The sequence below is a fragment of the Hemicordylus capensis genome, chromosome 3 (genome assembly GCF_027244095.1).
Source record: "Hemicordylus capensis ecotype Gifberg chromosome 3, rHemCap1.1.pri, whole genome shotgun sequence".
Lineage (NCBI taxonomy): Eukaryota > Metazoa > Chordata > Lepidosauria > Squamata > Cordylidae > Hemicordylus > Hemicordylus capensis.
The window spans coordinates 147848246-147865641 of NC_069659.1; the positions used below are offsets into that span (position 1 = coordinate 147848246).

At 41.4% G+C, this 17396-nt stretch overlaps 1 protein-coding gene across 3 annotated transcripts in view; it reads right to left on the minus strand.

Moving 5' to 3' along the window:
- ITGBL1 (integrin subunit beta like 1) overlaps nucleotides 1-17396 on the minus strand; it is a 287462-nt gene that overhangs the window by 162616 nt on the left and 107450 nt on the right. For all 3 annotated transcript variants that reach the window (XR_008319981.1, XR_008319980.1, XM_053311444.1), the window contains exons 3-5: nucleotides 5466-5612; nucleotides 4294-4416; nucleotides 598-738 (exon numbers count right to left, since the gene is read on the minus strand). Coding sequence is in view for 1 of the 3 variants with exons in the window: in XM_053311444.1 (XP_053167419.1) it covers nucleotides 598-738; nucleotides 4294-4416; nucleotides 5466-5612 (411 nt within the window). In the remaining 2 variants the exon portion in view is untranslated. The remainder of the gene's footprint in view (nucleotides 1-597; nucleotides 739-4293; nucleotides 4417-5465; nucleotides 5613-17396) is intronic.

Consider the following 17396-nt stretch of genomic DNA (forward strand, 5'->3'; position numbering starts at 1 on the left):
ATCTCTCAAATCAACCAGATTCAAGTTGAATCGATTCAACCCTGAAATGATTCACACATACCTAGTATGTATTCAATTTCAATGCAATTAACTTATTCTGAAGTCTGCTTTCCACCCAGACCTTGAAATGACTAGCAAAAGGTGTCCATCTGAATACATCTCCAATAAGCACTGCTTAAATGATGGGGAACACTGCACTCTCATGCAGAACTGAGTGCATGTACATTGCCTTCATGCTATTGTGATCATGAATGATTGATTCATCTTGTAATCCTTGGAGGATAATAATAAACTGTCATAATGTCACAGTGTACTCCACTCATACCATAGATGCTTCTCCCTACAGATTATACTATTTAGATATTCAATGTAAACCATTCCTTTCTTACAATAGGTAACATGAGTTTGCACCATGGCAATGTTACATCCTGTACTTCTAATGTCTGAACAGTTATATATGCATAAATACACTGTTGACATCCAATAATGGAACTTTAAAGGTGAGACCCACAATTAGACCTGATCCAACATTTCCAAAGATTAATTAAACATGAAGTAAGTGTGTGCGTAAAAAGAAAAATATGTGAACTGACACACCTCTGTTGCTGCAGATTTTGCCATCTGGAGATGTGCACCTCCTCTTGATCTCCCATGGGGTGATATCACACTGGAGTTCACATTTATCGCCATGCCAACCAGCCTCACAGTAACAGTTTCCACAGTAACACTTTCCATGGCCTTAACCCAAAACAAAATTTTGACAGTGAAGAAGGACTTTCCTCACAAAAATATACATTATTCACTTGCTTTTCAAAAGAGACTTTATGTATGGATGTATAAGATGGATATACCCTGTATGGGAATTACTAATATTGGAGTAATTTTGTTCTTGGTTCCACAATAACCTCTGCAGAAGCCTCAATAAAGGCAAAGACTGGCAAAATCAGAAAGATTTCATTATTTGCTAGCCTTCTGAAGGCTTGCTTTATTTGTGATGAATGAACTTATGTACAAGGAAGTCATTAGGAAAACCACCTAATATTCTCTTGAAACCTGCAATAAATGCCAGCTTCTAATTGGCATCACTGATTCATACTGAAAGAAGTTTAATATGCCATATGGACATTTTACAGCATCATGCCATAGAATCACAGAATATAAATAGCTGACTATAATAAGATGCTAACATATTTGATCAGAATTATTATTTTTTATTATGATGAAGGCAAACCCAATAGACTATAAAGAAGCAGCAAGGTTGAAGTGAGCCCTGGGACAAGAAGATGGGCCCTGTCTTCTCTTCCCCCAATACATGTATTTGCCGCAGAACAACTATACAGACATAGTGGAAAATGAAACATTCTCAGTATGACCTTTCTCTTACTTCTAGGCAAATAATATCACACGCTCCCCACACTCTGATCAGGAGCCAGCAACTTGCCTGGGAGTCAGGAAGGGGGAGTGAAGAATGGGCTGTTTCTCAGCTAGCCTCCCTCCCCCCCACCTTCATGGGCCCAGGGTCATTTGTCCTTCATCTTGTTCATTATAGCTATACTCCTGTAAAGGAGTGAGCAGTTCTCACAAAGCTAATTACAAAGAAGGACCAAGCTCTTTAAATTCCCGAAGTTTGTTTATTATCAAAGAAGTTCATCGGTGTTCTCTTTTCCAACCATGACCATCATGTATCACCATCATGCATCCGGTGATGTAAAGGAGGAAAATGGACTGGTGATGTAAACGGGAAAATGTAAAGGGGGGAAATGAAACTTAAAACATTTACGCTACTTTTAATCCAAGTGTCAGATACCATAACAAGCAAAGAACAATTAAAAAAAAACCAGATTTTAGAAATCACTAGACAAATCAAGATATTTTTCATCCCCAAAATATTTCTTTCAAAATCTGTTGGCCATTTAAGGTGCATTGCAACTGCATTGAGCTCCCAAAGGCATCTGGATCTTCTGTCCCACAAGACCATCTCAAATACTTTAGCAAGTTCAATTTGCATTTTCAATTCCAGATATTTTGGAGAGTTCAGTGCAATTGCAACACACATACACACCCCTGCCTATTCTGTCCTCCTTCTGTCACCCAGTCCTTCTGGAATCTTCTCCCTTAGGCCACATTCAGACGTCAAACAGAACCTGAGGTAAAACCACCTCAGGTTGGCCCAGCGTGATGTGCGAATTATTGGAACTGCAGCTGCAGGACCCAGACGCAGTTCTGATTCCTCCCCCAACCTCTGGATGAAACCTTGGTTTGAAGTAAGGTATACCTACCAAACCGAGGGTCTGGAGGCTGGAGAGTGTCATCCGGTTTGTGCAAACAGCCCAAACCAGAGTTAAGGATGGGAAGCTCCTCCCGCTCTTCAACTCAATTGGCTGCCACAACTTTCCTTTGTGAGCTGGAGGAAGCCCACACCCCCAGTTCCACCCCTAGACTGCAGATCGTGATCATGTGGGAGCGCACCAAGGGACTTGGAGGAAAACTGTGAGTTCATTGAACTTGCATTTAAAAGGTACATCTGAATGGGCCCTTAGTTTCACGTGGTCATTCAATGAGTTTCCCAGTTCTTTACTTACCAATCCCTCCAGCACACTCTACTTCCATTATCATTTTCCTGCCAACAGTATGCAGATATCATATTTCTCCAAGACATATACAGTATAATGTTTTGCTAACCAAAATAGCCTTTCTTTTGCTTGCACAAAACCTGCTTTGATTGTCAACTTTCTACCTCTAATCCTTCCCTGTACCAGTAAGAATGTTTATGAAAATTCCTTCATGTAACAGTAGTTCAGAAGTTGCTGGAGTCTGGGACAGGCAACAACTGGACTTGTTGCTATCAAATGCTATCAAAAACAATATTCAGGGTAACTTTGAAGGGTCCTACTTAATTGAAGATACCTGTAGGAATTCTGATAAAATAATTCTTATAAAAACAGCAAAGATTTCTGAGGATGGGTGGATTGTGCACCTCTGAATTGCCACATTTCATTCAAAGCAAACTTCTGGTAAATTTGTAGAGCCTAGTTCAGGCAAAATAGCCTTAAGAATGTGGTATCAAGTTGAAAGAATTTTGTTAGGATTAATTTTCTCAGGGGAAGCTTGTATATATCTGGTCTTAGTGCTAGGTTTACATCGTATAGAAAGACAGGGCATTTTATTTATATATAGCCTTGCATATGAAGAGAACTGAGGTAGCAACAAGAGAAGGCCATGGTTGGAACAAGCTGTAGGGCCCAGCTTTGTTCAATCTAGCTTTGAATCTACAAATAAATTACATAATCTAATGGCATTTTTTGTTTTCATTGCATAGACAGACAGACAGACAGAATTATTTATTGCAGGGACTGGCTGGTGGTCAATGTTTGTTACAGCACTGAAGCAAGGGAAATTGAAGGCTGAAAAATTGAAAAGTTCAGAGATAGTATTCCAGAATTGGAACCTGCTAACTTATAGTAATTGACATTCTGTGGCTACCAGCAGGAATCCATAGGAAACTGCTGGATCCCCCAAACCCTACCTATCCTTAGGAAACCCAGAACTTATCAATTTTAACTGTTTCCTGTAAATTCAAAGCACTCTGCCATTACCTGCAAAAGACTCATGCATACACCTGATATAAGAATCCCATTTATTGTAATAGGGTCACTACAGCCGACAGAGGAATGGACTAAACTTCTGCTGCTTTCTGCTGAGTCTATTGCACCTATGGAGTCCTTCAAAATAATGGCCACAGGAAGGGAATGAGTGCTTGTACTATGATACAGACTGGAACACACCAAGACACTTATTTTCTCTGTAGTAATCCAAAATTGCTTCAGCTCCCTATTGCCCTAGAGTCACACCACACTTCTTTTATTATCTGTTATTGTTAATCCAATGTCTTGCTAACACAAATTATCTTACAAGCCTACAGCTTTCTAGAATTTTCCCTTTTGTTTTTCACTATTATTATAAAGTTTTCTTATGTGGTAGAAACTCTAAACAGAAAAAGAAAAACCAAAGTAACTCACTCCTTTTTCGAACAGAAGATACTAAATCTGAATTGAAGAATTCACCACTCTGGCCCCAATTCAGCTTGTTAGTTGCAGTGAAGTCCCATTGAAAGCAATGGGATGTGAGTTAGTCACAACTGCCTGTTCCATTGGTTTCAATAAAGTTTAATCATAACTAATGTTTGCTGGATAGGGTACCTTGTCTTTCATGCAACATCTTGTTATATGCCAATGTATGATTATTTGTTTACTAGTTTCTTCTGTGATGATTCACACTTATAAATAAACTTACCTGTACAAATCTCTCCTGTTTCATCATCTATGCATTCTCTGTCATCACACTCGCAGTATTTACCATGGATCAATCCATTCCCTTCTAAATTGTCACATTTACATCTGCCACAGAGACAGGTTCCTGTAAAAATCAGAAATGTGCACTATATGAAACTATATAGATCAGAGTGTGAGAAGGGATGTCAAGGTCCATCTACTCTAATCTCTTATAATCATGTCTGCAAGATGTTAACTTATAAGTTATTTCATTTATATGATGTTAAATGAACATTATTTCATTTATATGATTCCCAGAGAGTATTCAGGAATATAGTTGCCTCTGTCGTACCCTTTCTAGCATGCATTGGGCATGCTTTGCTACCAAACCAAATTATACAAGACTGGAGATGGCATGGAGACTCCAATCTATGTGAAAAGGAGTACTAAGTACAGAAGCTTCTGCATTCCATCATTCCCCTGATTACATCATCTGAACTTAGGGCCTAGAGGTCTCAAGGAAGACATAGATCCATTTGGGCTTTTGTGTCTTCATTCCCAGACATTTCATCCTTAATTCAAAAACTACTCCTCTTAATCTGATAACCAGACTAAGAACAGTGCTAAATCTGTAAAATAAAAATAAAAATAGTTTGGTTTAACAAAGAACTATCAGCATACACAAAAATAATTGCAACTTTTCTGTCCATTTTGCCAAAACCTTGAGTTTTATCAAACCTACTGTACACATTCCTCATGGATATATCACTGGTTTTTCATGATACTTATTTTGGTCCTGGATTACATCTCAGGCCTTGAGCCACCTAATGGCGAGGTAAGGAAATGACTTGACTAGCAAGCCATTGCTGGTTCGGATCCCTGCTGGTATGTTTCCCAGACTATGGGAAACACCTATATCGGGCAGCAGCAATATAGGAAGATGCTGAAAGGCATCATCTCTTACTGCGCAGGAGGAGGCAATGGTAAACCCCTCCTTTATTCTACCAAAGAAAAACCACAGGGCTCCGTGATCGCCAGGAGCTGACACTGACTTAACAGCACACTTTACTTTACTTTGAAAACATTCTGTAAACCCCGCTTTGCACTAAGTCTTCCAGTCTAATCTTATATAGTAGATGTCCTGATGGTCTGTTTTTTAATGAGTTGATCAGTACTTCAAAATAAGCATCTCACCTGCATTTGAACAGATGTTATCTTGAGAGTTCTTGCACAGTGCATTACTTTTTTTCCGTGTTAGGTTGCAGGTCACTGGGTACTGGCAGGCATCACCATACCAACCTTCCTCACATTTGCACTTTCCACAGTCACACTTCCCATGACCTAGATTAGGAAGTGAAGAATGTCAGGTCTTATTCATGTTTTCAAATCCCTCTTCTTAAAAAAAAAAAAAAAAATCACTCACCCCAGATCAGAATATATCTTGAAATCATCAATACATTGTCCTTAACCAAGTTCATGTTTCAAGTACTTAAATGTAAGCTGAAGAGTATGCTCAGTTTATTATACAATCTTGTGTGGCTGTCAGTTGATTGAATGGGTTGAGTGGGCACAATCACACATGAGCCAACATCTAGATGTATAGCAGAGAACCTGACAGTTTCTCAGATGTGTACAAATCTTGACTTGTATTTTCTAAAAAGTTTTAATGCCCCGCCCCCCATTTTTCTGAGACAGAGAAAACTAAAAAAAAGAGAGAGAGACAGTTTCTGAGAAAAGCTGCCAGTGAAAAGATATGTGGGCATTTTCTTGCCTTTCATTCCATTGCTCATTGTCCCTCCCTGTGGCCCAGAGTCACTACTTACTACTACTATTAACTACTATTATTTGTATATAACTTTTCAATGAAAACGTTCTTAAAGCAGTTTACATAGAAAAAGAATAATGATTGTTCCAAAGGGCTCATAGTCTAAAAAGAAACACAAGGTAGGCACCAATAACAGCCACTGGAAGGATGCTGTGCTGGGAATGGTTAGGGCCAGTTGCTTCCCCCCTGCTAAATTTAAGAGAATCACCATTTTGAAAGATGCCTCTTTAATGCTACTATCCAGCCCCTAATAAATTGCTGCTCTTCACATCCTGTTCCCTCTTGTAATTAACCTGACTTATATTTGCCATGATTTCTAAGGTTTGGCCAACTTGGCATCACTGGTCTGTATTTCAAAGAGGAAAACACTATCTTGCATGTTTTCCTGAAACACATATGTTATTTTGGAAAGATTTAGTATGATTTGTTGACATTATGTAACTAAGTTTTAAATGAAGCTCCATTATATCACCATACTGTTCCCCCCACCTCTCTTTCCTAGTATGACAGCACAGGTATGATAAAGGGCTGTTATCTACACTTTGAGTGTTGCCATCTTGAAATAACATGGCAGATCAGCAAAAAAAAAAAAAAACCACAAAAAACACCCACCCCTCCATTGGGGTTCCCTAGAACCTCCTCCCACATGCTATGAATTTGGTTTGCATCCCACTGTCAGTAATATGGGTTATAAAGGGTGTTGTTGCCATTACTTTGAGTGGTGTCATCTTGAACCAACATGACAGATTAGGGATGGGCCCGGACCGGTCCGGAGGCCATTGAAATAGCCTCCGGACCGGTCCAGACCGGTCCGGACCTGGGCGGTCCAGTTCGGGTGGGGGGGTACCTTTAAGAGCGGTGGGAGGGTTTACTTTCCCCTTCCTGCCACTTTCCCGCTCTGGCGCCGTAATCCTATGTGTAATTGGGGCGGCAGGAAACCTCCCTGCCGCCCCTTCCCCGACGTTGCTTGAAAAAATGCCCAGCAGTCCTTTGCGCACGCACGTCACAGAGACGTGCGCGCGCTGGTGCTGGTGGCGTGGTCAGCCCCTCTCATGCAGTAAAGAACAGGTGGGATCTGCTGCATGTGGTTGACACTGAGCACATGGCAGCTGAGCTGTCCGCCAACATGAATCACCAGGTGGAGGAATGGCTGACCGGGCAGCCAAACCTTCGCCAAGGGTACACAGTCACCAACAATGATGCCAACATTACAAAGGCAGCCAAGCAGCATCAGTTTGTGTCCATCTGTTGTACGGCACATACTCTGAGGCTGGTCATGCAGGATGCACTTGGCCCTTCTGGAGCTGTGGCCAGGTAAGACATCCTCACTGCAGGCACTGGGTGCCATCCTGCTGCTGCCATGGCTGCTGTTGTGGAGAAGTGCCACAAGATTGCAGCTTACTTCCACTGGAGTGAGAAGGGTAGCTGTGTGCTCAGGGAGAGGCAGCTTGAGCTGGGCCTTCCTGAACACCTGATCCCTCAGGATGCTCCAACCCAATGGAACTCCATCTTTCTCTTTCTCCAGTTTCTACAGGAGTAAGAGACAGACATCCACACCCTGGCAAGGAGATGTGGCTTGGAAGTATGCGACCTGTCCAACCAGGACTGGGTGCTGCTTTCCAAAGTTGTTTTGGCACTTGAGCCATTCTATGTTGCTACAAATAGCATGCGTGCCGAGACAGCAACGCTGAGCCAAGCTCTTTTCTGCAAGAAGATGATAGGTGAGCTCCAGACCATACTAATGCTGAAGAAGGACTCACCTTGGCAGGTCAACTGAGGACTGGAGTTGTGAGTCAGCTCATGACATCCTTGGGTTCATCAGCAGTGCATGTTTTGTCCTGCCTGTGTGACCCAAGGATGAAGGGCAAAATGGTCACCCCTGCCCAGCTGCCCAGGTGGAGGGACCTTCTGGTTGTAGAGGTTGAAGGTATTTGATTTGCTAGACCAAGTAAATCAAATCAAATACCTTGGGATCATGTTTCAATTCAACGGCTACAAAACGGCCCATACTAGATCGGTAGTAGATACAGCCAAACGCAGTATTGTAGCCATTCTGAAATTCTTTTGGTCCCAGGGAGGGAATTACATTCCCACAGCCATTAAACTTTATAAGGCTAGAGTGATTCCCCAACTCCTTTATGGGACACAATTGGGACTGTACACCAGCTTTAAAGATTTGGAAAAAATTCAAACCGTTTTTTAAGAACTATATTTGGTGTACCCAACTGCGTTTCCAATTCAGTGATACATATGGAGGCGGGCATACTTAAATTGGAATCCAGGGCTTGGCTCCTAAGGATATTTTATTGGATTAAACTTCAACTGCATCCATTAGGGCTAATTCCAAAGTTTCTTGCAGCTGAGCCTCAGGCATCTTGGTCTTGCAAAACGATAGATAAACTTTGCCAATGCAGCCTATCACCCACTCTATTACTAAAGAGCAGTGAGAATACAGCCCGCAGTTTAGTACGACAGAGATTGGTTGACATAGACATTCAGGAAGAGAAGGCTTGTTTACCACCTTTTTATAAACAAGTATATGCTAAGATGGATCTTGCCCCAGCAACGTATTTATTTACAATCACCTTGAGTAAATTCAGATGGGCCTTCTCCAGGGCCAGGTTCAACGCTTTCCCATCTGCAATGCTTTATAGAAAATATTTGAAACTTTTGTATGAAGAACGGAAATGCCCCTGTGGAAAGGCGATTGAAACCATGGCCCACATACTTTTAAAGTGTTCAGTATATCAAAACTTGAAGTTTCAGTTAATCAGTCCACTGATAAAAGATATGAGGGGGCAACCTGAGGATCTTGTTGTAGCATATTTTTTTAGCAGATAAAGATGCAACTATTTCATATGTTGTCGCTAAATTTTGTTATGTGGTCACCAGATTAAGAACTTAAAAAGAATAGAATACAGTTTTGGGTTCCTTAGTGTTAACTTTAAATTATGTATATTCACTTACATAATCCAATGCCTTTCCAATGCCATTATTTTATTTTTCTCTATGTGTAATTATTCCAAAGCTGTTATCCATATATGTGTAATTGATTTTCCATTTATATTTTTCTTTTTAACTATGTAAAGATTTTCATTTCTTTTTTGGTCAAAGACTGTAAATAAAGTATGACTGACTGTTAGGCGAGCATAGGAGAGGAGGCAGGGGTGCAACCAGGAGAAGGGTGCTGGAGCACCAATTGCTATTATGCATTCCACCCCTAGCAGCAGCACTGCTATCACTGCCACTCCCAGGTCCAGCACCATGGTGATCCAAGGCCTATGTCTGGCCTTGAGAGTAACTTGTGCTTTACTCACACCTCTGGTCTGTTGAGCTCTGCAATCTGCATTCTCCATTGCAAGCTCAGTCAGAATGTATCTGAAAACATTCTAGTTGAGCTTACTTCTGGATGCTAAAGGTGTTGCTGTGGCAGCTGTTGGAAGGAGTCATATTTCTATGACAGAGCGCAACTGTGATATTACTGCAGCACAGGCACACTGTGACTGGCAGTGGATTCTGGTTCAATGATTCCTTTTGGCCATCTTTGGACTGTGTGTTTGGCAAAATGTGTTATTCTGTGTTGGGACTGTGTATGCTTCTGTTTTTCAAAGCAGGGTTGCAAAATGTGTTCACTCTACTTGTTTCGCCCACAGAGAAGAATGAGGAACTCAAATCACTAGAGATGTGTACAAATCGATTTTTTGTGATTTGATTCGAGATTGAATTGAATCAGCCATATTCGATTCAAACTCGAATCTGATCAGATTTGATTCAAGTTGGATTTGATTTGATCCAGATTTATTTAGCCCACTTCTTAAGGTCCTAGGGTCACCAAATTTGGTGGTGAGTAGGTCCTCATGGGTGCCACCTACAACCCAAATATGAAGGCAGTGGGGCACTTGTTTGATTTTTAATGATTTCTTTAATTTTTACTGATTTTGTATATTTCTGCCATAGGAAATAACAGGGAGTTGAAGTTGCCCTAGCCCTAACATGGACCCCCAACTTTAGTAGTAGTGTGTTGTTGTTTTTTTAGCTAAACTCTAGACCTTGTAGAAGTGGAGTTATGGAGCAAAATGTTCAGTCACTATTTTTCAAGTATTTGGATCCTTTGGCGTATAATAACTTTTCCTCATAATGAATACCTATGAGTATTCATTGCACACTTTCATTTCTTCTGTTCATTTTGACTGTCATTGGACAGTACCAGCTATCAACTGCCATGTGCCAATTACACCCACACACACACACACCTGCAAGGCAGTGGTGTATTCATTTTATTGTTTAGGGATATTGAAGTGTTTAGATTCTTTGATGCCTAGTAACCTTTTCTCATAATGAATCCCTGTGAAAATTCATTATATGCCTTCATTTCTTCTGTTCATTTTGACTGTCATTGGACAGTGCCAACTGTCAACTGCCATGAGTCAACTACACTCCCCACATACATGCACATGCGCGCGTACACACACACACACACACACACACACACACACACACACACACACAGGGGTACTCCGTTTATTGTTTATGAATTTTTGAAGTGTTTAGATTCTTTGGTGTCTTCATCATACACTTTCATTTCTTCTGTTCATTCTGAACCCACTGCTTTGAGAGTGGGGGTGGGGAATTAGTGGCATCCCACGTGCCATCCAACCCGCAAGCCACTGGGGTACTCAGTTTATATTTTAGACTCTTTGGTGTGTAATGAATCCTAATAGGGATTCATTATAAGGAAAGGTTATTAGACATCAAAGAGTCTAAACACTTGAAAAAAATCCTAGAACATAAACTGAGTAGTACCCCCAATGCCTTGCAAGTGTGTGTGTGTGGGGGGGTGTAGTTGCCACATGGTAGTTGACAGTTGGCACTGTCCAAAGACAGTTTAAATCAATAGAAGAAATGAAGGTGTGTAATGAATCCTCATAGGGATTCATTGAGGCAAAATTATTATACACCAAAGAATCCAAACACTTGAAAAATAGTGACCACACATTTTGCTCCATAACTCCACTTCTACAAGAGCCAGAGCTTAGCTCTTTTTAAAAAATGAAAGCTGAGAATCTGGGGAAATTAATAGGAGGAATCTGAATTTCATATCAATTCAAATCGAACCTGGCATGATTCAATTCAAGCTTAAATTTGGCAAGGACTTTCTGGGCAGATTAGTTTCAAGCTCAGATCACCCAAATCAACCAGATTTGGGTCAAATCAATTCAAATCTGAATCAATTCACATATTCCTTAAATTACCCCATTCAATGCAGACACACACACACACACACACACACCACCGCCGTGGCTGATGATGAGATATGGACTGGTGCCCCTGACCCATGTGTCAGGCTATCAAATGGGGCCCCGCATGAATCTGAGGCCATGATATTATCCAGACTCAGGCAGGCACTACCTGCCTGCCTTCCTTGATTCTGTGGGCTATTATTATTGTTATTATTATTAATTCAATTTCTATACCGCTCTTCCAAAAATGGCTCAGGGCGGTTTACACAGAGAAATAATAAATAAGTAAGATGGCTCCCTGTCCCCAAAGGGCTCACATTCTTAAAAATGTCACATTCTATTGATCTACTGACCCAAATAAAATTCTAAAATTCATTAAAAATTGCCCAATTGCCCAAATGCTTTGTGGGTTGATTAGGTGGTTGGTTGGTAGGTAGGTAGGTAGGTAGGTAGATAGGGTCATGCCCTATCACCCAACCCACTTTGGTTTCCCAAGGGCCTGTCCTTGGGGAACATTTAAATTCCCCATGGGCACAATTCATGAATTTTTCATGGATTTTTGATTTGATTCATCAAGCTGGCCAGCTGTGGTCAGCGGGTCCAATGAATCAATTAATTTATTTGTGATCCAATTGGTAGCGCATCAAATTGCTAAAAATGATTCATGCAAACTCCTAGGCCTGAGTGCTTAATTCAAACCAACCTTCATAAAAATGAGAAATGGAAATGTAATGGTTGTGAAAATCCCTAATTAGATTTTCACAAAACTTGCCACTCACCTTCTCTAAGGACTTGTCCCACATTATAAGGGGGGTGGTAATAATTATCTCCCTTTTCTCAATCCTGATGGTCTGTCTCTATTAAAAGGTGGGATTCTCACTTCCACAGATATTCAGATTTATGTTGTGAGTCAGTTAGAGACTCTAGCCCCCTGCTTATGTTCACTGAATACATGGAGGAGAAAGTAGAATTGCATATGTTGTTTCTATGCCCAACTTCAATGGCTCCAGCAAAAAGTCAGATATCGCCAAAGGACATACAATTGTATATGTGTAGGACTCTCTTCATATGACCAGGAATCCTGCTTTTTTCAGAGTTTTCAATCGTGCGGAGAGAGCTCTAAGTGGAGGATATGTGATCCTGCTCTTCCCCTCCACATGTTCAGTGAATGTGTGGTTTTTGTCTGAATAGGGCTAAATTTAGCCTTATTTGGGATAATTTGTTGGTATGGGGTAAATTTTCTCAGACAACATGTCCTAGGGTGATGGCAACTAGCAACCATCCTCACCAATACAGTTTGGGAAAACTGAGTTTTCATTCATAATTTTTTATTACTTAAGGAAGTCTGCTGACACGTGTATGATGCGGGAGATTTGCAGCAAGGGCTAACCTGGGTACTGATGTGAGGACAATTCAAAGGGGAAGCAACAAGATTCTAATGCAAATTACTAAACACTTGTTGAATGACAATCAAAATATACATTCTCATTTGGGGAATCAATAGAATAGGTACCTAACTGTATTGCTAGCAAACCAAATTGAGAACGTGGGGCATTTTGATAGACTAAACCTGTTTGCATATAGAACACAGAGAAGCAATGCATTCAAGTACTCATTGAAATGAACTGAGTAACTATAGAATCTGAAAATACGTGGCTCTTAGTGAGTCTTTTTAGTGTTAGACTAGTTGCTGAATGTGGCAACGCTAAGTGGGGATGATTCTTGAGACACATGGAGGGTTAACTGACACAGAAAACAACAAACCAGAGGAATAGGTGAGTTAGAGAAGGAGGGATAAGGAAAATATATTAATGCACCACAGCTGTGTTTCAGGTGAATCAGGTGGCTTAAACAGGCTGCACACAATATGAAAGCATGGGGGCAGGCTAGATCTTGTAGGAAGATGGATGTGAGAAGACTCAGCCCCTGATTTCACTACAGTTAAAAGATAGAAAAAGGAAATAGAAGAAAGGGAAAGAAAACCGTGTTCTAAAGGGGGCAAATGAAGGAAGGGGCTATATGTACCTGTCTTGAAGTTTTGTGTCATCTGTGCATGAGGCAAAGAACAAAGAGATGGGAGATCTGCTGGGCAAGGGGAACCCTGGGCAGCTAGGTTTTTGGCTTGAGAGGAACTGAGGGCCCCAAAAGTTAGTGATTTCAATTCATAGATGCTCAGGCTTGGGAATCTCTAGGACTCATTTACAGAATGTGCATTCCATCTGGGCTTTCAGTGGGGTGCATGGTCAAAGTAATGAGAATTAGGGCAACCTCAGTTTCTGAGAACAGAAAGCTAAATCCAAATGGGGGTTAGCAGACAAGGCTAAGTGCACAAATGTTGAAAGCGATGATGAGCCAAATGCAGGATGCTGAACAAGGTGGAATCATGCATGCTGACCTGAGGTATACCACAGATGCTGAATGCTGAACAAAGAACTAGGGTGGGGTGTTTTTTTGGGGGGGGGGATGTTATATCCTAAAAACAGTGGTTGGGCTGAGCACCTTCCATCTTTCCATCATCTGGAATGTGAATCCTTATCTCTATGTATCGATGAAGTTTGGACACTAAGCTCAGGATTCAGAGAAACTGAATTGCCTAAGGGCAGAGTTCACTATGGGAGTGAGGCTCATCTTGCAATGAGGTCCTCATCATTGGGGGTTTTATGCCCCAATAGGTTTTTATACTTGGAGCGGAAAGTTGCTTCATTGAATAAATTCTTTGTGGGGAAAGTTTCTTAGTACATGCAAAATATTTTTGTGTGGTTGGTCTAGGCTCCTCCCAAGTCATCTGATTCTCAGAACTGTTCAGCTCTTTTGTTAATCTTTATCAAGCATGGGGAGAAGGTCCCTGGTGCTGAACCTTCTCTCATCTTCCATTGTCAACTGTCTTTGCCTGTTTGGTCTCTGGTAATGCTAATGCAGACCTGAAAGGTCCTGCCTGGGAGACCAATAAGCATATAGTTTGGGCTGAAAGCAGGGGGGGGTTGCTTTTAACATGAATCCCACCCTGTGCCACACAAAGCTTTTCAGAAACATCTCAATTTCTTCTATATATTTTTAATTTCAAGTGATGCAATTTCCACAGAATAAATCTACTTTCATAATCATAGTGCCACAAAGCTATGGACTCTTACTATATCCTCTGTAAACATAACCACAGTTATGCTCCCCAAAATAGGTATTTCTACAGTGTCTGAATTATGTATTTCACCCTTCCTGCAGAATCATGCATATCATCTCCACCATATTTTATGAGTTGCTTTTTGCTGTTTTTTTGGTGGTAATTTCCCCATAACATCCCAAGATTTTATTCAGGCTTCACATTTAAGAAATATTTAGTTCTACACATTAAAGCATTTCTTTTCAAAATAAGCCTTTGGGCATTTTTGAAGAATTATCCATTTACCTTCTGATATGACTCTCCTCCTGCCTCATCTAACATAGCAACATGAAAAGACGAATGACTGCAGAAAAAGAGGCTTATAGAATAGTTTTCATAAAAGGGTCAACCTGCTATTTTTCTACGCTTGACTGGTGGTCAATGGCTTGGTCTTTACTGGTCCATGAAGATAAGCGTTAGTTCCACTGTTAAATAAAAAATCCTCCACTTATCTCTTTTTAATACAATCAAAAACACAGCAACTTAGCCTTCTTCTATACCAGTCTCCCTGGTGAATTAGTAGCTCGATCTCTCTTGATAAAGAAAGAAGGCTCCAATAAAAGCGTGAAAGACATTTTCCCCTTCTTCCTCAAACTGCAATTTAGAAGCCTAGGCTTCATAATCTTCTTTACGTGGTGGTCAGGCAGCCTTAATCCCTCACAGTCAGTGGAGATAAGCATTAATAAAAATATATTACCCAAAAGCAAAAAAAAGAAAAAGAAAACACCCAACTTTTTAAAAATAAAAGAACCTATACCAACCAATTGTCAACTTAGATTGGTCATGTCATTTTATTCAATATAATAATCACAGAATAACTAAGGGCATAGGTGTGGATGCAGTACTAGTATCTATTGCTTGCTGAACTGTTCAGTGGGCCCACTTGCCTTGGCAGGGGTAACATGGATTAGATTGGATCACATTTCAAAATTAAACATATGGAAACTGCCTTACTTTGAATCAGATCAATGGTCCACTGATGCAGACCTGAATGGTCCTGCGTGGGAGACCCATAAGCATATAGTTTGGGCTGAAAAGGGGGGGTTGCTTTTAACATGAATCCCACCCCTGTGCCGGATCGGATTCAGCCCTCCAGTGCTGTCTATTATCTGATGGGCATCAGCTCTTCAAGGTCTGAGGCAAAAGTCCTGCTATTCTTTGAAATGGAGGTGCTAAAGACTCAACCTGGGACTTTATGCACACAAAGTCAAGGCTCTGCCACTGAATCAAGGCTGTAATTCTAAGTGCATTTACCCTAGAGTAAATTCCTCTGAAATCACAAAGAGGAGGAAGAGAGAACAGAAACCTAATACCAGACTGAGCTTTCTCACTGGAAAGTAATAAAGTCCTAAAAGCAGCATACATGATAAGGCTCTCCACATGAGCAGTGTGAAGAGCCTAAAGGGGTTTTGCAGGGAGAGTGGGCTTGACCCACGCTCCCAGCAGACAAGCAGGGAGCCCTCCCTGGGAGACCAGATCGGCCACCCAGACAATTACTGGCTCCATCATGAAGCTGGCTGGGGCGGTGGGGTCCGGGGGCCTCCCAGCCCCTGGAAGCCCCAGAATGACCTGTGTGTGGGGGGCATTCTGGGGAGCCTCCTGATGTGGGGAGGCTTGTTGTAGCCTCCCTGTTGGGGGACTACTCATGAGTCACTGTGGCATGGAACCATGGCACAGCAACACATGATCCTTTAACCCGCTTTTCGGGTGCTCTCGCATCGCAAACACAGGTCAAGCAGTGGGCTACCCAAGAGGGATTGCTGCCACTGGGAGCTGGATGGCTCCTAGCGGTTCTCACGCACAATGGAAACTGGGCTGTGCTCCCTTAGCCTGGTTTCCACTGCGTGTGAGAATAGCCTCAATATATCTAATGGAATAAGTACTATAATTGGCTGGCTTCACACATAATATGGAATTTTTTTGTCAAAGTTGGTAATTTGTTTGTCCATGACCATCTGAACCCATGCCAAGGCAGGAACCTGAGGTTCATTTGCGGCATCAAACTGAGATGTGTAGCCAGGATTGGCTTGCCAAACCAAGTGATGCTTGCCATGAGATACATGCTATGTGTGAACCCATATTCTAAATGAACCTCTGATTCATTTGAGCCAAGCCAGCCCCCTTCACAATTGAGACCAACGGCTGCAAACTGGCTGACATAAAGAAGGCTCGTCAACTGAAGGGCAGTGAAAGGCTGGCTGGAAGCATCCAGTGCTTTGGTAGGAGGTATGGACAGGGCCTGTACCTCTGGCTCAACTCAGCTACCTCCAAAAACCAAGATATGTGACCTCTGCAGTGTCAGCTTCAAATTCCCTCAGGTTTCCTGCTATAAGTGATCTGGGCCATTGATTCTCAAGCTGGGTTCACATTCTGTACTTTTAATAGCAGTAATCTGGGATTATAAAATATTTTCTTCAAGGTACCTTTTTGTCAGCTATGAACCACTGTGGTATTCAGTGTACATGTATGAGCAGTGGTCAGATATTATTGGCTTTACTGTAATTCCCAAAGTAATATGGGAAGTTATATGGCTTCTCTACTGCTATAACAGAAATGCTGATATTCTAGTTCATTGATTAGAATATGACCATTGAATATGAGATTAGAGTATGACTAGAATATGAACAATGACTATTGGTCACTACCAATTCCAGAATTAGTCCATGATGGCACTTGTTAAATTAGAAGCTATGCATGAGATGTGACCTTAAATTCAGCATATTGATGTCATTAAGCAATGCAGGAATGTAGGCTGAGGGTCTTCAGTTCAGAAGCAGAGTATGTGCTTTGAATGCAGGTTACAGGTTCAATCCCTGGCATCTCCAGGGGAAGCTGGGAAAGACCCATGTCTGGAACCCTGAAGAGCGACTGCCAGTCAGTGCCAACAACACTGACCTAGATGG